Raw genomic sequence first — 22054 nt, 5'->3', positions numbered from 1 at the left:
CCCCCATGATTTCTTGTATGGGTCCACGACAGTCTGCACCGCATCCACCGCATGACGTGGCGGCCGACATGCACCCTCCCTGTATCCCATAGAGATTCATAGAGGGGGGTGTGTCTGCCGCAGCTTCCTGCAGGTATTGGCACGGCGCTTCCTGCAGACTGCCGTGGCCCCATACAGCAGTTGGACCCCCGCAATCTATATCTTATCCCCTATCCTTCGGATAAAGGATAAGTTATATTCCACTACAGTATTGCTTTTAAGTGGTTTGCACTGTTGCCGTGTAGCACTGGGATCTTGGGTTTAAATTCAGACAAGATGAACAACTATTTAGAACAATGTTTCTCAACCAGCCTGTGGCTGTCAGAGCAAGCTGAAAGTTGTAGTTGGAGGCACTCCCACCATTGATTAAGGGGGAGATTTATCAAAGCTTGTGGAGCAGTTGCCCATAACAACCAATCAGTGTTTTTTTTTCTTCCATTTTATAAATAAGGAAAACTGGTTGCTATGGGCAACTGCTCCAACATCCCTCTGCTCAATCTCCTCCATAGAGTTTGTATGTTTCCACCATGTTTGTCCTGGTTCCTTGGGTAATTTTGTTTCCTCATACTTTCCAAAAAATATACTGATAAATTAATCTGGAATTTAGCTGTTATCCCCCAATGAGGACAAGGACATCAGGTTGTGTACAATGTTGAGGAATAGGTTAGCTTGAAGGAAACCTGTCACCAGCCTGATACTGCGGGCAGCATAAAACTATTCTTTACCCTTTCAGAGCAATTCTAGTTCAAAAATGTTACCAGGACCTGTATAAGTAGTTATGGCGGGCAGTCCCAGCGGCTGTTCTCTACTCTGCTGAGTGACACTCCTCTCTCTATCTTTGCTATAGGGAGAGACATGTCACTCAGGGTCGGCGGAGCATGAAGCAGCATTTTTAAACTATGAATTTTAGAATTTTCTGAAACTCCCGAGTATATCTGAGCAATTTATAGTGTGTAGGGATCCTGCTGCATGCACCAGTTTTATGCTGCTTGTGGTTTTAACAGCATAAAAATGGTGATAAGGTCTCTTTAAAGGGAACATGCAGTCTGACCTGTGACCAGCAGGTCATAGAGCAGGAGGAACTGAGATGATTGTGATATAGATTGTTTGGAAAAAATTATTGTAAGTGTTTAATTAAAATTCAAGCACTTTCTGGGCTTAGGATAACAGTGGCCGGTCCTAATCTGGCAGATATCCTGTAAAAGTGCAAATACAGCAATAGCTGTCAGTAGGGATTTAAATAAAACAATTACACGTTATTTAATTTGTTAAACAAGTTAATACATTTTACCCGTATGTTCACTCATAGTCTGTTACGCCCCCTCCAATAGACTTGCATTGAGGGGGCGGGTGTGATGTCACACGGGGGCGGAGTCGTGACGTCGCGATCTTCCGTTCCCGTGGTCGGGAGCCAGAATCTCCAGCATTGCCGGAAGCAGATACAGGTGGGTGCTGAGTGCTATATTGTGGGGGTCCCCAGTGGCGGGACCCCTGCGATCAGACATCTTATCCCCTATCCTTTGGATAAGATGTCTAGGGGTGGAATACCCCTTTAAAACCTATCAATCAGACAAGTTATACAAGTAAGGTAGTCTAGGACTTCATTAGCATAGAAGTTCCTAAAAGAATGGGTAGCAATAGCTAGTGACGAGGCCTGGAAAAAAAGTGTCTGAATCCGCAGAGCAGTGGCTCCACATGGATGATCAATGCATCAGTTTTTGTTTATTTTTTGTTTTTATAAAGACCTTATGTCCTTTCTAATCTTGAACTAGATCTAGAAATAAGGCCTAATGACATTTTACGCTGTACATTCCTATGGTGACGTTTTCTGAACTGAATATAATGGAGGATGGACCTGAGGAAAGTGACATGGTGTCATAGAATTGCGGACTATGTTGGGTATGCCTTATTTGTAACCCGAACGTATTATAACCACAAAGGTTCCCTGACCTTTTTCTTCTTTCCACTTAAGTGATGATCACAAAGTCTGGAAGCTGCCTAGGTTTTTCTCTGACCTCACCTGTGGGCTGTGTGTGGGTGGTATGGGCAACCATAATTATAAAGCATAAACAGGTCAGTCTGCGGCTGGATAAATAAAGCATGCCAAGCTCATGCAAAACACGTTGGTCCTGACTTCTTTCTTTCTTGACAAATGGGCCAAGCTTTCTACTATTTGAAGTTTGAACCTATCTAATAAACTTTAGGTAGCATTTACCAATACATTTCCATCACTTTTATGGCATTAAAAAAAGGCACAAATTTTGGCGTGCAGTATTTGGGCTAAAATGTGCTACTTTTTTCTCTTGCACGTTCACAAGTAGAGAGAAAAGAAGGTGGGTTAACTAAGAGGGGGCAAGGCCAGCAAGTATACCACAGATTTCTCAGCACAGGACTGATAAAGGGGATCTCGCGAAATGCATTGCATTATGGGTAAATAAATCTTTTTACTTAAAAAAAATACTCTTAACCCCTGTTAATCCCAGCCTAAACCTGGAGGAGAAGTGTTTGGACTTTTTTAAATGAATTGTGACTAGGAGTGGCTGCAGCAAGCCTTGTTTGTTGGATAATCCTATGCTGTTTCCAATGTTGTACTTGGTATTGTACAACCACTAGAGATGAGCGAATTTACAGTAAATTCGATTCGTCACGAACTTCTCGGCTCGGCAGTTGATGACTTAGCCTGCATAAATTAGTTCAGCTTTTAAGTGCTCCGGTGGGCTGGAAAAGGTGGATACAGTCCTAGGAAAGAGTCTCCTAGGACTGTATCCACCTTTTCCAGCCCACGGGAGCACCTGAAAGCTGAACTAATTTATGCAGGATAAGTCATCAACTGCCGAGCCGAGAAGTTCGTGACAAATCGAATTTACTGTAAGTTCGCTCATCTCTAACAACCACCATTGGTAAGTGTACACATTTTATTAGTGTTTTACCCATTAATCTGCAGGATAACACACCATGGAGTGTTTTCTGTGTTTAGGACACTCCAATATGTACCAAACTTGTAAATGCAACCCTTAATTTGGTCCATTTTACTCCAGCATATAAAAATCTATGATGGATGCCACTTAGTCAACTGCTATACACCTATACCATTGTTGTGTAATTTATTTCTTATCTCAATGGAATAGTGCATGAATCTGTGCTATTCCATCCGTTATATTTCTATAAGAAAAAGAGAGCAGAGCTCCTCATAGGGCAATAACGTTTTTATACTAATCACGATAAAAACAAGCAATCTCCAGGTAGCAGAGCGGGATCAATGGAAGCGCTGAGACCAGATAAGAAGTTAAAAGGATTTATTTCCCATAATGCAATGCGTTTCACGGTCACCCGCTTCCTCAGGCATGAGGAAGCGGGTGACCGTGAAACGCGTTGCATTATGGGAAATAAATCCTTTTAACTTCTTATCTGGTCTCAGCGCTTCCATTGATCCCGCTCTGCTACCTGGAGATTGCTTGTTTTTATCGTGATTCTATTTCAGCGGGACGAAGCTGCAGAGACCCTTTGATGATACACCCTGTTCCATTGTTGTACTTGGTTGGAGTACAACTTCATGTGGTAAGCGCAATTCACACTTAGCGTTACCAACTCACCTTTGGTGTTACACTACGGAGCGCATCCGTTTGTGCTTTTTTTTATTTCAGTTTTTATACTAAGGCGTGGATATCAGGTGAAGCGCAGTATCCTTTGGATAGGGGATAAGATGTCTAAGGGCCGGAGTACCCCTTTAATTAAGAGTACTTGCAAAGTTACAGTACTATGTTTAAGATGCATTGAAACAACAAAAATTGGTGGTGACGGTGGATCTGCACTCTAATATTGCATGTATGCACTTGCTGGCCTAATAAAATAGGGTTAATTGCAGGTGCACTGGCCTTTTTCTTTTTATTGGATTCTAAATGCTGGGTCACTGACTTTGTTGAGCAGCTGCTTTGCATCTGCTCCATTGACATTCTACAAATAGAACTGTTTCTGTATCAGCTTGATATATTTTTAGTGCAGGTGTATCTGTCAAATAGCAAATAAAACTTTACATTTCTTGTTAATATCTGATAGCTGTGGACAATAAATCAAATGTTTTTTGAACCTACGACACATGGAACTCAAGGAAGAATCAATTATCCCTTTCTTTATGCTAAACTCACTTTAAGCCTGATAATCAGTATAAAATGTTACATAATTAAAATCAGCAAAATTTGATATACACAGATGAGTCAGGATAGGGGATAAGTGTCTGATCATGGAAGGTACGGCCACTAGGACCACCCGCAATTTCCTGTACTGGGCCCGGCTAGTTACCAGTCCCTGGAGCACTCTCCAAACTCCTCCTTCCGAGAAGAGCATGATTTTCGGCCCGCTCAGCCAATCACTGATCCCTGTCTTAGTGGGTGATTTGCTGAGAGGGCCGTCACACGAACAGGTCTCCTATCCTGATTAAGTAAAATCCTGATCCATGTTTCCCTTTGCAGCTGTTTTTGTGTTTTATGTCTTGTTTTTGTGTCAGTTTTTTTCAGTGGATAAGACTCAATGCTCTTGTATGTTTACTTAGATAACACCAATATATATTAGACTGAAAACACTACAATCCTTACACTAAAGCTTCCCAGAGTATAACAAAATTAAGAATCATATTACAATTTCCGCATGCCTAAATGTATTTATAAGACATGACGGCATCAGCTCTCTAGTAACTACAATAGAACTAAAAGGCATTTCTTGGAAAACTTGCATTAATTCATTCATTTAATGGACCTTGAAGAACGGATTCTGTCGATAATTTCTTGGATCTAAAGCTGCTGACTGATTTGATGGGGAAGAATGTTAATTTATGAAAAAATCTTTACCCTTTTGACTGACGCTTAATCATTTAATATCATGTCGCCCAATGATACAGCTTGGTAGGCACTTCTTCTATAGGTGTTCTTTTCTGCTGCTGGTAGGTTTCCCCAGCTACTGAATCCAATGCCGACCCCCGCAGGAAGCCGCGGCTGACACGTCCCCTTCATGGATCTCTCTGGGATACGTGGAGGGGGCGTGTTGGCCGCCACCGCTTCGTGCAGTTGTCGGGTAGCCCCCTCCCAGCAGACTGCCGTGACTCCATTCAGGAGATCGCGGGGGGGGGGGGTCGGACCGCTTTGGATAGGGGATAAGTTATCTTTTACTACACTACTCCTTTAAATAATCAGTTTTATTGATATGCAATAGAAGTTTCTTCACTTATACAGTGGCCCGCTTTCTCCTCTAATAACGCCCTTTCATGAATACTGAGCAGCTACTCTGCAGTGACTTAACACAAGACCACCGTAGAGGGACGGCTTATTACTCCAGAGGGGGACGGAGGACATATTGCTGCACCAAGGGGTAAAGGAACACCCTCTTTGCACCAAACACTATAATTTGTAATTCAAAAAAACTGATATTAAAGATAAATGGGACACCAGAGAGCCATGTTTAAGTCATTATAATGTCCATGGTAAAAGTCCCTATCAGCAGGTTAATGTGCCCTAACTTGCTGGCAGATTCCCTTTGAGTTGTCACTAGCCATTTAACAAACTTGTCAGGATAAGCTGTCATGTGTACATGGGGGCTGATATTATATCTGTATATATTTTAAAATAGCATTTTCATAACTTTTCCCTCTGTAAGTTATATTGTTCTATTGTTAATTTTCAGTTGTTACTGTGCTCGTGGGTAGAGACTAGATGCCATTATGTCTCCCATACACTGCATACACACACGCGCAAAAGAAGAACCTACTACCCTTTCTCCATAGCACACCCACACAAGGAGGATGGACGTTGATATAATGCAGCACTGAACGGTATTAGATGTCAATCCAGCACTGGGATAAAATAAATATTTACTAGACCTTGTAGCAGCTTCTTTGTAAGTCTTTTTTGCCATTTTCTCACTCTACAGCTCCCTCCTCCCTCCCCCTCCCCCTCCATAAACTTATATGGGCAGCATGAATTCTGTTCGCTCAATGAGACCCTCTATCAAAATGGATTTTTAGAAATTTGAGGGAATGATAACATTTGAAGGAGAAGAGGTGGGAAAATATATTTTTTAGAAATTGTAGTATTTATCTATGGAAAGTTTGTTGAAGGGTTGAATGGGGCTAAGCTGCTGTGAACTATAGTAGTTCAAATTGGAATCACAGCTGGAGAGGTGCAGCCCTTTCAAAGAACTGATTTTTGGGAAAGCCAGGAGTCAAACCCTCATCAATTATTTTTTTTTCTTTCATAAAAGGCCCTAAATATCAATCTCACAGGTACTCAAGGTACTACATAGCTTTACATAATAGGCCTAAAGGATCAAACCAAAAGTAGTTTACACTTTTTTTTCCCTTTCCATTGGGGTTATACATCAGGAGTATTTCCTACTGGATCCCTCCAATCGCAGACTTCAACATATGCCACTCCAACTTTGACCTTTCCAGTGGATCATAGTAAAATAATGAAATGTGAACAGAGCCTGAAAGGAGGAAGGTCCTAAGGGGGGGAAAACTACCTCTGACATCTATATACCTAGTGAGGGAATATAAACATTAGTGGGAAAACCCCTTTTTTCCCCCACAAATCTGTTTTTATTGAAAAGCAGTAAAAAAATATGAACAAACAGAGAACAGTATCGCATCAATGTACGGTTCAGTCCCAATTAGAAAATGAAGTCTTCTCAGACGAAAGAACATATTAAGAATATTACGTATGGTAGTCACCTCGGTTGGACTATAAATTGCAGCAGTAATAACAGCGTATCAAGAAACAAATATAAACAAACAACGAGCAATAAACAGTACATGGTCATGGTACAGTAGAAAAGACCAGGTATAAGTGTACATTCATTGTAATTCACCTACTGTAAATTAAATTGTACAATAAGCTCCGCTTTTACAGGGAACCGTAGAAAAGAGGAGGGGAGAGGAGGGGGAGGGCAGTGGATGCGTAAGTGGGAGTTGGTATATGTAGGGGGGAGTAAGTAGAGCACTCCATAAGCATCTACGTAAAGGCAAGGTGGTACAGCATGAAGATGTCATGTGGGTGTAGGGCGTTTGTAAGATATCCAGGGGCCCCATAAGGCTAAGAATTTGTCATGGGAGAGGGAGTGCCAGCTAGTCAATTCTTCCATGCAACATATTTGGTTCAGCTTCTAGAAGGTGGTTGCTGTTGTTGCCAAAGTAGCGGAATAAGTGACTTGGCAGCAGCTATATGTGGGTGGGAAGAGACTTTACTGAGGGTCTGAAGGAAGAGGAAGGTAAGGCCAGCAGGTTAATATCTATAGAGAGGGAGATAGAACATTTACATAAAGAATTTATAGTGTCTTGCACTTCCTTCCAGAATGGTTGGAGAACAGGACACGTCCACCATATGTGTACAAACGTACCCACCGCATCTCCAGAATGTTTTATTAGTAGATAAGCCAAAATGGAGTTTCCGGGGTTCTATAAGTAGTTTAAAATCGTTTTCCTGTATTTTGATGCAGCAAGAGAAGCCGTGGGAATATCGAAGCACATGACGGCAGAGGTCGTCTGTTAGGGTAACCCCCAACTCCTTCTCCCAGGAAAGTAGGTATAGGGGAGGGAGTAATATTCTGTATCCAATGGTTGGTTGTAAAATACTGAGAGTTTGAGTTTAGATTTGGAACTATGGACATACAGCTCCTCTAGCCATGTCAGAGAGTTAACAATTGAATTTTTTTTTAGGAATGTGAGGCAAGTTTGTCTTGCAATGAAAGCATGGAGTGTGGCGGAAGAGTGAGAGCCCACCAGTGACTGGAGAACCTCAATCTCTGGTGGGACTCTGTTGGGGAGGAAGTCTGCAAGAGTTGTTTGAGCTAATAAAGGCCAAATCGGGTTGGTGTTGACTACTGGTTCATTCAAGGCTTGAGGGATCAGGGAAGATGTTCCTTAAGGGGACTGATGGTTTTGAGAAGGAGAGAGGAGGCCACATTTGACCAACAAGGTGTCTTTTAAAAGTGGGTTTCTCAAGGATGCAATCTCCTTCTTCTGGGGTAGCCATAAGAGGTGTGTTTTAATGTCACCTAGTTGGGTAGTCTCCAAGTCTGGGCCACTATCCGATACTAGCTCCACCCTTCGTTTCAAGAGGGTGGCCTTTATAGTACTGTTCTATATCTGGAAGTCCAAGACCGCCAAGGTTTTTCTTTCGGATCAGGACAGAGTGTGCCAGCCATGGTGTACCTTTTTTCCACAGAAAAATGGAGAAGAGACGTCTGATCTTAAAGAAAAAGGATTTAGGGAGGTGAATAATGATGAGGGATAGGGTATAAAGATATAAGGGGAGGACATACATCTGTAAAAGATTCTTCCAGCCCATCCACGAAAGGTAGAGTAGGTCATAAGAACGTAGTCTTTCGGTCAATTTCCATAGAAGAGGGACATAGTTAAATTCAAAAAGCTTGGGAAGTTCTCTGGGTACTTGTATACCTAAATATTTCATGGAGACGGAGGGCCATATGAAGGTGGTTGTTTTTTTAAGTCTGTGGTGGCATAGTATCTCTGACTTTGTATAATTTACCTTTAAAGTATGATACCTCTCCGAACAATGACAGAACCCGGAGAACCCCTGCCAGAGAACTATCTGGGTTTGTAAGCAGTAGCAGAAGAACATCTGCAAATGCAGAGGTTAAGTGGACATGAGAGCCTACCTTTAAGCCTGAAATCTCAGGGTGCTGTTTAAAGCTCTCTAGGAGCATCTCTACAGTCAATAGAAATAAAGATGGCGATAGGGGGCAGCCCTGACGTGTCCCGATAGTTATTAGGAAAGGGGGAGAAAGAGTGCCATTGACCTTAACCCGAGTGTACAGGGTAGTGTAGAGAGAGAAAATTGCGGTTATTAACTGTGGAGTGAAATTCATTTTAATCAAGGTATGTTCCATAAAATCCCACACCACTCTATCAAAAGCCGTTTCTGCATCGATACCCAGTAAAAGCATTGGGGTGTTGGTATCGTGTGTGTGTTGGATAGCATGAAGAACCCTATTAACGTTGTGCCTCCCCTCTCTTCCCCTCACAAAACCTGTCTGGTCCGGGTTTATTAATTTTGGTAGGACTATGCTAAGTCTGATCGCAATGAGTTTGGCCCAGATCTTCAAATCAATGTGAAGGAGGGATATGGGTCTATAGTTAGAACAGAGAGTTGGGTCTTTACCGTCCTTGGGTATTACAGTAATGTGTGCTTCTAAGGATTGTTTCGGAAGGCGGTTGCCTCTGAGAAGTGCATTGCAGGTCTCAGTCAAGTGCAAAGTTAAGACCTCGATGAACTTTCGGTAATACAGGATGGTGAACCCATCAGGGCCAGGACTCTAACCAGAGGGAAAAGTAGCGATAGTATCTCTAATTTCCTGTTGCGTAATGGGCCTGATCAAAGTATCAGCTTCGTCAGGGGTATGAGATGGGAGGCAAAATCTTGTCTAAAAAAATTAGACATTTGGAGGGACCGGTCTTCTGGGCAGACGGATGATAGCAGAAGGTTGTATAGAGAGGAGTAGTAATTTGTAAAGAGTTTAGCAATATCTTTAGTGGAGAAGTGGGGGGTGCCATCAGGGGCTTTAATTGTGTGGATAAAGGACCTCTCTCTTTGTCTCTTTAGTAGGGAACCCCATTAATTTTTAAATATAAGGTATTACAGGAACAACTAAGGATAACACTGAGGCATAGTGTATTTGAAAAACAGAATGCAGGTAAGGAGGAGACCTATAGCCACCATCTTTAACTTATTGGACCACCATGATCAAGCTGGGGTGGGTCCGGTAAGTAATTTGCACTTTTAGATGCTGTGATCGTGAGGGTTGAATATCACCAAATATTCATATAAAATGCCAGAATATAAACATAATGCAGTAAACTAAAACCATATAGCCTCAAAGAAGCAGCAGAAATAAAATGCACTAAAAGTATCAGAATGCCATAATATTAAAGGGGCACTGTCATTAAAACTAATTTTTGCCATGGAACTGCTTATGGTAAATATAAAAATCTTTCTATTGTACTTTGTTTAAAAAAAAAAAAAAAAAAAAAGCTTTCTATGTTGAATTTGTGTCTCCCCACGTGTCCAGAGAACAATTCCCCCATCTCTTGCACAGACATATGACTCCTGATGGGCTGGCAGAAGTCAAAAATCTGGAGTGCTGAGGGGTGTGTGCAGCCTTAGCCAATCATAGCTCATCTCACACTGAACTGCTCTAGGCTGTGTGTAGCAGAGTGAGGAAGTTCTCTCCTGTATGGCTTCAGATGATGTCACGTCTGCTGGGGAACACCCCTTCCAAGTCTGTGATTCTGACTGAGACTGAGCAGAAAGTACAGAGAAATATAAAGGCAGAAAACTGAAAAATAATAACAAAAAACGCAGAGGGTGGTTTACCATGCTGGAGGCAGTGAACTGGGAGGATTATAAAATTTAACAAGATCATGACAGGTACTCTTTAAAATCTGCTGGAATATTAATATAACATGCAGATACTAACAGCTAAGAGTTAGCTGCAATTATCTGTGCATTATACATATATCCCAGCAGGTTTTAATATTATGGCTTTCTTAAACTTGTAGTGCACCTTATGTCTGCTACTACTGGGAAGATATATGTTTAAAGTGCACTTTATTTGTTTGAAGATCACATAACCGTAATAGATATTCACCTGTTGGTAAGCAATTCTGGACCTTGTGCTTTCTCATCAGTTCCATTTCCTTTTTGGCATTAATAAGCCTTAAAGGGACCACCAGGCACAGAGAGCCCAGCCTCCTCCTGCCCCAGCAGTCTCTACTAACCCTGCGCTCGGGAGGAGTGATGCTGCAGTGTGGTACTGAGCACTGTTATAGTTGAGTCGCTGCAATACAAGACAAAGTCACGAAGGCCAGGTCTGTTATTAGGAATAAAGCTTTGGCCTGGACTGACAATCTAGCGGTCCTGGTGTCTGTTCTGCGGCAAACCTACAGATGTGTCACAGCACACCAGTTAAAAAAAACACTTCTCTAATGTGTATGGGGGCTTCCTAACTCTCTCCTGACAGATGACGTTGGGGGAGAGAAGGGCTCGGCATGTTGGATTTCAACTGCATAAACCCTTTTTTGTTCTCTAAAAGAGTGCCTTAACTCTCTTCTTTCCATTCACAAGACATGATTGTTTGGCTATGCCAAATGTTCATGTGAATGGCGAAAACAGAAGAAAGTGTTGTCAGACGATTGAACAACAGCTATTCAAGGCGTCACTTTAGCAACTAAAAGCAAACAATCAAGCTTATGCAATTCTGTACGGAATACTCCAGAATTGACACACACATCTTTCATGGCAAAGTAAATGAGAGAGTATAGAAAGCAACTACACAGTATTTGAAAACCATGCACCACATTGTCTCATTGATGTGATTTGTTGTACAGTAAAATGGTTACAACATAGATGAACAGGAAAGGATCTGCATAAATTAATTGGATTAAAAGAACATAAAGCCAAAGAAAGCGAGAAGGAACAAAATTAACCAAGGTGTAGATGACCGAAAAATGGAGAGAGCGGGAATACACAGGAGAGGAAGATGGGATTGCTTGACTCTGATAACAAAAAAAAAGGTGAAAGGGGGAAAGATAAAAGATTGGTTATTGGTTTATTTTTAGGTGGGGGTGGTAGTAACTGGCTCACACCTGATATTCCGCGTTTCATCCATTTCGGTTCACCAAGTGCAATGAAGAAACTTTCTTGCCTTTCGTATTCCTCCTCATCTATTATTTTTACCCTTATCGTTTTCCTGTTGGGACATAAGAGAAAGAATGGTATATAGAGTAACAGTATCAGAGCTTTCTCCATTGTTGACACCCTCCTAAGATGCTAGTAAACTTCTTTGACAACCTATGGCCCTTTGGCTTTGGTGGTAAGGGTAGAAACACAACATAGGCCAAGGGCCACAGTTTACACAACGCTGTGTCTATAGATCATTCATGAGAAAACATTTCCACATTATTACAGAGTCATTTGTAAGGCATGATTCATCTTCTGCTTGACATCGTTGATCCGGAACCGTTTTATGTCAAACTTTCTGTAATTAAACGTTTCTAATTGAGCTATAAACTACAGAAAATTCAAAGAATGGATACTGAAAAGCAGAAAGGGAAGTCTATCTAACTGTACTAGAAAACACAATATCTGTCCTTATTCATAAGTGAATCAGCATTGTTCACCATTGTTTGTCATGGCAAAAAGATACCAGCTTTGGTTGCTCTAGGCAACACTAACACTAAGTTTATGCACGTATTCAGATCATGTTATGTTTCTTTATCAGAAAGAAGAGCAGTAGAATTTTATATCTATACAATATGGCCCAACATATCATTTATATACTGGTGGGCACAATGTTGATACAAAAACAAGGCCTAGCCCTTAAGACTACTTGAAGTTTATCAAAAGACGACACCAAATGCTGCTTATCAACCAGTTCCAAAAAAGCAATAAATACGAGAGTCAATGCAAGATACAGAAACTGTACAGACTATAACCATACATGTGGAGCCTCTTCTCTGCTGGGAATGTGGACCAGACACAAAATATGGATTTTTAGTCACTTACCATTAACTTTTAAATGTGCTTTATAACCAAACATGAATACCATACACGTTAGGGTTTCAGCCAAACCTGCTGATTTTGGGGAGACCAGCAAACCAAATCCAAAGGGGGATGTCACTGGAAGAGAAGGATCAGAGTGATGGTATTTAACACACTCAATCCTCTCTTCTGGGGCAGTCTTATCTACCCTGAGGAGGAGTCTGGCATTAGCTTACCACCTCTTTATGGAAAACTCATGCACACCTACACCTGGCCAGTGGCCAAGCATGTGTCTGGCTGACCGCCCAAACAAGTGTCTGGATGACCACTATGTAATGTGTTTGGTCTGCTAAACTGTCACTAAAAGACTCATCTGCATAAGTAAAGCCTAATGTATGGATTATACAACACGCTTAGACATATTATGGGGCCACAAACATTCCAGGTCACATGGTCACTCCATTAAATGGGCACTGTCACCAACTTTTTTTTTTTTTTTGATATTTTGTAGTGCATATGTACTACAACATATCTCTAATATAGTTTCATTATTTTTTTTATTTTTTATTAACATGGTGTAATTTACATTTGAAAACCGGCCACTAGGGGTCTCCCTCCTAGTGGCCGGCTGCAGCCTGGCGTGACGTCACGCCTGAAAAAGGACTGATTTTGGCCTGGCAATCAGTCCTTTTTCATTTAGGCTGCTCTCGCTCCCTGCCTGTCAATCAGACAGGCGGGAGCGAGCGCATTGGCTCCCCGGCCACTGGCTGGGAGGCCACTCCTCCCGCACGTGTCGTCGCCGCCGCTGCCCCTGCACGCCCGCTGCCGGACTCTGCAGTATCTGTAAGTAAGAGGGAACGGGGTATGTGGGCGGGGGATTTGTGATGGAGGGAACGGGGTATGGGGGGGGCTTTGACGGAGGGAACGGGCTAGCGCCATAGCGCCGCATGGCACTAACTTATAGTTTATCTAACCAGGGTGCCTCCAGCTGTTTCACTACTACAACTCCCAGCATGCCCTGACAGCCTATAGATGTCAGGGCAAGCTGGGAGTTGTAGTGGTGAAACAGCTGGAGGCACCCTGTGTAGATAAACTAAGGGCAGAAGTGTTGTCCCCAGCAGGCATCAGTGAAGTGGTGCCTGCTGGAGAAGTCTGCCTGGTAGTGAGCACACTACCAGGCAGACAAAAAGTTATTTTTAATATAGTAAAAACAAAAATTAAAACAGGGAGGGGGTTAGGGATAGATTGGCAATAGACAGGGACAGAAAAAAAAAAATAGGATAGTGGGAGCTACACTTTAAGCAACCTATTCTCCACAGGTTCTTCTTAATTCCAGAATCACTCAGTGCACAAGAGTAAAATAGTAACATGCTTTATAAAGATGTGCCAGACTTTAAAGGGGTACTCCACTGCCCAGTGTTCAGAACATTCCGTTCTGAATGCTGTGTGCGTGCTGCGGGATCGACCACGAACCCTTGTGACATCAGGCCATGCCTCAATGCAAGTCTATGGGAGGGGGCAAGACGCCCGCCATGCCCCCTCTTATAGACTTTCATTGAGGAGGCGTGGCCTGACATCACGAGGGGCGTGGCCGACCGACACAGCGTGCACACAGCGTCCGGTATTAAATGTTCCAAACGCTGGCCAGTGGAGTACCACTTTAAAGTTTATGCCAGCTACAGATTTCAGTCATAAATTATGTTAAAGAGTACCTGTCATCAAACCATATTTCCTAAACTAACTCAGATTATATTCCCTAACTACTCCTAACACCCCTCCTGTCCTTAAATTAATTTTTCGAGCTTTAACCCCTTAGGAACCAAGCCCATTTAGCCTAATGGACTAGGCCAATTTTTATTTTTGAACTTTTGTTTTTTCCTCTAATAATTAGAACGCTTTCAATTTTGCAGCTACAGACCCATATAAGGGCTTGTTTTTTGACCAATTGTACTTTGTAATGAAATAACTAATTTTATAACAATCTGCAGCAAAGCCCAAAAAAACTTATTTGTGGGGTGAAATAAAAAAAAAAAGCCATTTTGTAACTTTGGGGGCTTTCGTTTCTATGCAGTGTACTTTCAGTAAAAATGACACCTTATCTTCTGTAGGTCCATACAGTTACAAGAATACCCAATTTATGTAGATTTTATTTTACTACTTTTTACTAATTTTTTGTGCCATGGTCTGTAGTTTTTATCGGTACTTTTATTTTTTTTTAATGTTATATGAAGTGACCAAAAAATGCACAATTTTATACATTGGTATTTTTGGTCGACCGTGCGGTTTAGCCACCCTTATATTTTCTTAGGTCGGACATTTACGCACGTGGCGGTACAACATATGATTTTAATTTTATTTAAAAAATAGGAAAAAAAGGGGGGGGGGGGTTCTAACTTTTATTAGGGGTTAATTCCCTTTTATTAAAAAATTTTTTTTTAACATGCAATCTTTTGATTGCTTATACTGATCAATGCTATTGATCAATGTTATCTGTGCTCTGCTGCTCCTGCCTGCAGAGCCTGGATCGGACGGCGTGGAGGCAGGTAATTTTTAAGCTTGGTATTTAATACCTAAGGTATTTAACCTTGATCGGTGATGCCCAGCATTAACCTTTGGTCCCGGCTGCAGATAGCAGTCGGGACCCACCGAGTTTGGAGCGTGCTCAGCTCTTGAAAATGCTTCGAACCCCAGTAACGGGACCAGGGCGTACAAGTACGCCCTTGGTCCTCAAGAGGTTAAAAAGCACTGTATCATACCTTTTCCCTTGCTCACATTGTGTGAGCTCTCGGCAGGATAAAATGGGCATTCCCCAGCAGGCGTGCCCCACACACACTTCCTGACTAACTTTTTTTTCAATCACATTAAACATATAAAAGGTTGAGAATTTTAACAGCAAGTAAATAGGAAAGTGTCTTATAATTACATAAGGAACACTGTATAAAAAATTTAGTTTGGTGACAGATTCTCTTTCAATTCCCAGGCCATGCCTTCCACTAAGCCCACCTGCATTTAAAAAAAAAAAAAAAAGGCAAAAATTGGGAAAAGTTGCAGTTTTTTATTCCACAAAACCCGGAATACACAAAACATTACCGACTTTTCAACAACAGAAAAATGGATAAACTTGTTAAATTCTCCCCTGTGTGTCTTGGTATAAACTCTCAACATACTTCACGGAGAGGTAAAGTATAGGCCCCCCCAGCGTATGGAAAATTTTGTTTCGAACGCTGGGTACGGGAGTGGTGATGTCAAAGCAACACCCCTCGTGATGTCACCCTCTCTCAATCCATGTCTATGGGAGGGGGCGTCAGCCAACAAGTCCCCTCCCATAGACTTGCATTGGGGGTGTATGGCATGATGTCACGAGGATCGTGACCATGACGTCATGACCCCAGCAGCCCGCACCCACCGTTCGGAACAAAATGTTCCGAACGCTGGGGCAGTGGAGTACCCTTTTAAGCCCTAAGCACAAAGGTCAACCTTTCCTCTGCACAGATTTTGATAAATCTCCCCCCCCCCCTCCCCCCCCCCCCACTGCTTTGGAATGTCATTTGGGTTCTCTACCCAACAGGTCTAATTTTTTATACTTCCATGTCTGTCCTATGATCTAGACCATTTGTATTGATGCCGGATGATGCCCCTTAACATTTCTGAGGATCTATAACGTACAAATAAAATTGTAAGTGATCGGTACAGATGTCGTCTATTAAATCATTTAGTAATTGACAGAATCTTTTATCTAGCACATGTTCAGATTTTGATCCCTCTCACACCAATGACTGTAGCCAAACTATAAACCATTTGATGAAGATTAACGATTCTTTAATTGACAACATATATCACATTAAGGACCATAAACAGCTTGATGAAGCCATTCAGGAAATCTCCCATGCACATAATTCTCCTGTACCTGTTGCCATGGGCCGGAAACCTATTTTTAGCGTTGGTAATGGAGAAAGATCCCTGGAGTTGTACAGCCGTCAATCACGGCATTTGTCGGCACAGGCAATATTATTGTGTGTTGTGTTTGTTTAGGAGGCAATGACTCACAGCTGCACCTCTACCTGCCATGAGACGGAAATCTTTACGCACCATAGTAACCTGACATCTGAGATTTGTCAACATTTCAAGTGATGGAGACAAAGAGCACAAACCTAAAGTATTATTGCAAGACCAGTTTTAATATTATTTATTTCTAGCAAGTAAGGCGGTTTTCTGGGATTATAGATTTTTTTTGGGGCTGATTATTGTATTTCTAATTCTGGATAACCCCTTGGAAGCAGATAGTTTCACATCAGAGTTTGTGATCCATTAAGGGTCATATTTTGAATGGATGATAAACTGATTCAAACTGATCCTTTAAAAAAAAACAAAAGGTTTACAAATGGAAAGTAAAAAAAAACAAACTGATCCCCTTCCGGCACTATAGACATTAAAGGGGTACTTCCCCCCCTAGACATCTTATGCCCTATCCAAAGGATAGGGGATAAGATGTCTGATTGCGGGGGTCCCGCCGCTGGGGACCCCCGCAATTAAGCATACAGCACCCACCTGTTTCTGCTCCGGAAGTGCTGGAGGGTCTGGGTCCCGACCACTGGAACGGAAGTTCGTGACGTCACGACTCTGCCCCCCCCCGTGTGACGTCACGCCCTGTCCCCTCAATGCAAGTCTATGGGAGGGGGCGTGACGGCAGTCACGCCCCCTCCCATAGACTTGCATTGAGGGGACAGGGCGTGATGTCACACGGGGTAGGAGTCGTGACATCACGAACTTCCGTTCCCGTGGTCGGGACCCAGACCCTCCAGCACTTCCGGAGCAGAAACAGGTGGATGCCGTATGCTTAATTGCGGAGGTCCCCAGCGGCGGGCCCCCCACGATCAGACATCTTATCCCCTGGTGGGTGCCGTACGCGATCCTTTGGATAGGAGATAAGATACCTTGGGGTGGAGTACCCCTTTAAGGATATGTTTCCATGATGGAATTTCCGTGTGGAATTCCGCATTGAGATTCCGCAGCAGCAGAGTCCCATTGATATTCAATGGGATTCTGCTGCGCTGTACACATAGCAAAATTTCCGTGCAGGAAACATATGGCATGGAGATTCAAATTCCGGTGTCTACAGAAAGAATAGATATGACTCTTCTTTCGATGGACTCCACACGGAAATGCATTGCCATCTATGAGGCATTTCCGAGTGGTCCTAGTGCCAGCATGTTCTGCCAACGCTGCGCTTTCCGGGGACTATCCGCATGGAGATTTTCGGCACAGACATTCCTCCATGTGAACATAGTCTTACTGTACGTTAGACTTCTGTTTGTAGTCAGGTTTTTTTGGGCCTGACAAAAAAAATACTGAACACTATGGTTTTTGGTCAGGTAAAAGAACTGACTCCAAATGGAACTGAAGCAAACTGAGATGACCTGATCACAAAAATGCCCCATAGACGTCAATGGGATCAGTTCATGTCAGTTTTTCTGTCTCTTTGTCGGATTACTTGAACAGAACACAAAAGCGCAGATGTAAAAACTTCTTTGGCGTCTACCATATAAAACAAGATTAAAGGGGTATTCCAGGCCAAAACTATTTTTTATATATCAACTGGCTCCGGAAAGTTAAACAGATTTGTAAATAACTTCTATTAAAAAAATCTTAATCCTTCCAATAGTTATTAGCTTCTGATGTTGAGTTGTTGTTTTCTGTCTAACTGCTCTCTGATGACTCACGTCCCGGGAGCTGTGCAGTTCCTATGGGGATATTCTCCCATCATGCACAGCTCCCGTGACGTGACATCATCATTGAGCAGTTAGACAGAAAACTTCAGAAGCTAATAACTATTGGAAGGATTAAGATTTTTCAATAGAAGTAATTTACAAATCTGTTTAACTTTCCGGAGCCAGTTGAGATATATATATATATATATATATATATATATATATATATATATATATATAGGTCTATAACAGCCAATCACAGCTCAGCTTTTAACTCTTTACAGACTCTGATAAAATGAAAGCTGGGCTGGGATTGCTATGAAAAAAATCTCTCCAATTTTTCTCTCACACGTTTTTATAAATCTGGGCCACAATAACTATCATTTTTTCCTTGGCTGCAATCCTGTAATGAAGTTTCAGGCTACAAATATGACCTACAAATATACCCATTCGTATGGGTATGTAAAATATGCAATGTGGGCTCCATTAATTTTGCAGCATTATTGTAATGTACAGTACAAAGAATATATTGGTCCCTGGGGTGCACACACAAACACAATTACTAAGCATTAAGGAATAAAGTTTATAGAAAATAAATATATTTACTGTCGTGTTCTGCTTTATTAGTATTAGGGTTGTAGAGATGTAAGGAAGGAGAGGTGCAAAGTGTTATCCAATGCACTATTAAAAGGGTACTCCGCCCCTGGCATCTTTTCCCCTATCCAAAGGATAGGGGATATAAGATGTTAGATCGCCGCGGTCCCGCTGCTGGGGACCCTGGGGATCGCCGCTGTGGCACCCCGCCATCATTACTGCACAGAGCGAGTTCGCTCTGTGCGTAATGACGGGCGATACAGGGGACGGAGCAGCGTGACGTCATGGCTCCGCCCCTCATGACATCACGGCCCGTCCCCTTAATGCAAGTCTATGGCAGGGGGCGTGACGACCGCCACGCCCCCTCCCATAGACTTGTATTGACGGGGGCGGTCCGTGACGTCACGAGGGGCGGAGCCGTGAGGTAACGATGCTCCGGCCCCTGTATTGCCCGTCATGACGTGCAGAGCGATCTCGCTCTGCGCAGTAATGATAGCGGGGTGCTGCAGCAGCGATCCGTGGGGGTTCCCGGCAGCGGGACCCCGGCGATCTGACATCTTATCCCCTATCCTTTGGATAGGGGATAAGATGTCTAGGGGCGGAGTACCCCTTTAACCTACATGGTATTACATTTACCATCATTTTTTTATTTTTAATGAGAAGCAACAGTAAACGTCCAACAACGAACGGATATTGTGTTAGTCTGCTATGTTAGCCAGATACTAAAATAGAATTAGGGCTAAGTTTGGAAGAATTTGGGTCCAAATGTGGAACTAAAGCTGAAGGAATGTTAGTACAGAGATGGAACCCGAATATTGGCTACAAAAACAGCTACAAATGACTGACTTCTGGAGTTGCAACCATGCAGACTGGGTTATAAACTGATAATGTTTGGAAACAAAATAACAAGTACAAATGTGTTTCAATGCAATTAAATACATATACAGTGGTCCCTCAAGTTACAATATTAATTGGTTCCAGGACGACCATTGTATGTTGAAACCATTGTATGTTGAGACCAGAACTCTATGGGAACCTGGTAATTGGTTCTGAAGCCACCAAAATGTCATCCAAAAATAGGAAAAAGTCAGGATTAAACATAAATAAGTAGATAAGTAATACAGATAAAGCAAATCCTTACATACAAAAGTAAGAAAGATCTGCTGGGAGCTGTAAATCACTGTCTATTTCCGTGTTTCCCAAAGAGGTTTCCTCCAGCTGTTGCAAAACTACAACTCCCAGCATGCCCGGACAGCCAAAGGCTGTCCGGGCATGCTGGGAGTTGTAGTTTTGCAACAGCTGGAGGCAACCTCTTTGGGAAACACTGGTCTATGTAGAGGACAGAAGCTTCTTCAGGGTCCTGTACAGTACACAGAATGTCCTAAAAAAAGGAAAATGGAGCCGCCCCCACCTGATGTCCAAAGGAGAAGCTAACCCTGGCACAGGTAAAGAGTACAGAACATGTAATACCTCCCTGTACTGTAGGGGGCGCGCTACCATACACCAGTCAGTGCATGCACAGGGGTTTCACCAGTGAAATATCCATTCCGATTGGTTGGTTGGTTCTTCCAGCCATTGACATGTTTTGCAGATACCATAGCATTGTATGTTGAGTCTGGTTTCAAGTTACGATGGTCCAGAAAAGACCATTGTATGTTGAAACTATTGTATGTTGAGGCCATTGTAAGTTGAGGGATCACTGTAGTAACATTAAAGGGGTTGTCTGGGAAAAAAAAAAAAAAGACATGGGACAAGAAAGAAGAGAGCAGTGGGGACCTGAGCACCATCATAATAGCAGCAGCATGGGATCGGTAAGCTGAGAAGTTCTTGCCTCCAAATGAGTCTGAAAGAACCAATGCTTCATAAACTCATGCTTAGGCTAGGCTCACACTGACGTTTTCTACTGTCCCATTTAGGGCGCAGAACATACCCTGAAACAGGTCAGAATGCAACAGACCCTGCCGGGATCCGAAAGACCCCCATTCACTTGAAAGGAGTCCATCACAGATCCGTTAGTTTAGCAGAGAAAAATGTACTTCATGCACTATTTTATTCTCCACTACACTCCCATAGTTCTGAGGTAATTGCCTACAGAATTTCGAATAGCAGAGGCCAATGGAATGTGAAACGAAACTAAATACACAACTCTGTATAAGGCCTCATTAGGATATTTCTATATAGCATCTCATGGAAACGCTAAAACAATTTACCCTTAAAGGGGTACTCCGGTGCTTAAACATCTTATCCCCTATCCAAAGGATAGGGGATAAGATGCCTGATCGAGGGAGTCCCGCCGCTGGGGACCCCCGGGATCATGCACGCGGCACCCCGTTTGTAATCAGTGCCCAGAGTGTGTTCGCTCCGGGACTGATTACCGGCGACCACAGGGCCGGCGGCGTGTGACGTCACGCCTCCTCCCCCGTGTGACGTCACGCCTCCGCCCCCGTGTGACGTCACGCTCCGCCCCTCAATGCAAGCCTACGGGAGGGGGCGTGATAGCTATCACGCCCCCTCCCATAGACTTGCATTGAGGGGTGGAGCGTGACGTGACAAGGGGGCGGAGGCGTGACGTCACACGCCGCCCGCCCTGCGTTCGACCATAATCAGACCCGGAGCGAACACGCTCCGGTTCTGATTACAAACTGGGTGCCGCCTGCATGATCCCGGGGGTCCCCAGCTGCGGGACTCCTGCGATCAGGCATCTTATCCCCTATTCTTTGGATAGGGGATAAGATGTTTAAGCACCGGAGTACCCCTTTAAAGGAGATATCCAGTGCTGAAAAACTTATCACCTATCCTAAGGATAGAGGATGAGTTTAAGATCGCAAGGGCTCCGACCACTGGGGCTCCCCGCGATCTCCTGTACGGGGCCCCCACTCGCTGGCCAGATAGCGGGTGACGACCACCCCCACGAAGCGGCGGCTGACACGCCCCCTCAATACATCACTATGGCAGAGCCGGAGATTGCCGAAGGAGATCTGGCCAGAGAGCGCGTGCCCCGTACAGGAGATCACGGGGGGCCCCAGCGGTCGGACCCGCCCCCCCACCCCCCCACCCGCAATCTGAAACCTATCCCCTATCCGTAGGATAGGGGATACGTTTTTCAGCACTGGACTACCCCTTTAATAGAGGTTAAACTTACAGGCCTTTAGTTTCCAGGCTCACTGT

General features: G+C 43.2%; 1 protein-coding gene across 13 annotated transcripts in view; it reads right to left on the bottom strand.

Annotated features, from left to right (window-relative positions):
* The window catches only part of SLC8A3 (solute carrier family 8 member A3), a 297810-nt gene that overhangs the window by 41462 nt on the left and 234294 nt on the right, over positions 1–22054 (bottom strand). For 4 of the 13 annotated variants that reach the window (XM_056547173.1, XM_056547175.1, XM_056547177.1 and 1 more), the window contains one exon: positions 11690–11793. The exons of the other annotated variants lie outside the window; for them this stretch is intronic. In XM_056547173.1, coding sequence (XP_056403148.1) covers positions 11690–11793 — 104 coding nt within the window. The remainder of the gene's footprint in view (positions 1–11689; positions 11794–22054) is intronic. 13 annotated transcript variants of the gene reach the window in all.

This window comes from Hyla sarda, chromosome 11, assembly GCF_029499605.1.
Source record: "Hyla sarda isolate aHylSar1 chromosome 11, aHylSar1.hap1, whole genome shotgun sequence".
Classification (NCBI taxonomy): Eukaryota; Metazoa; Chordata; class Amphibia; order Anura; family Hylidae; genus Hyla; species Hyla sarda.
The sequence above is the reverse complement of the archived record's forward strand: the minus strand, read 5'-3'. Positions and strand labels throughout refer to the sequence as shown.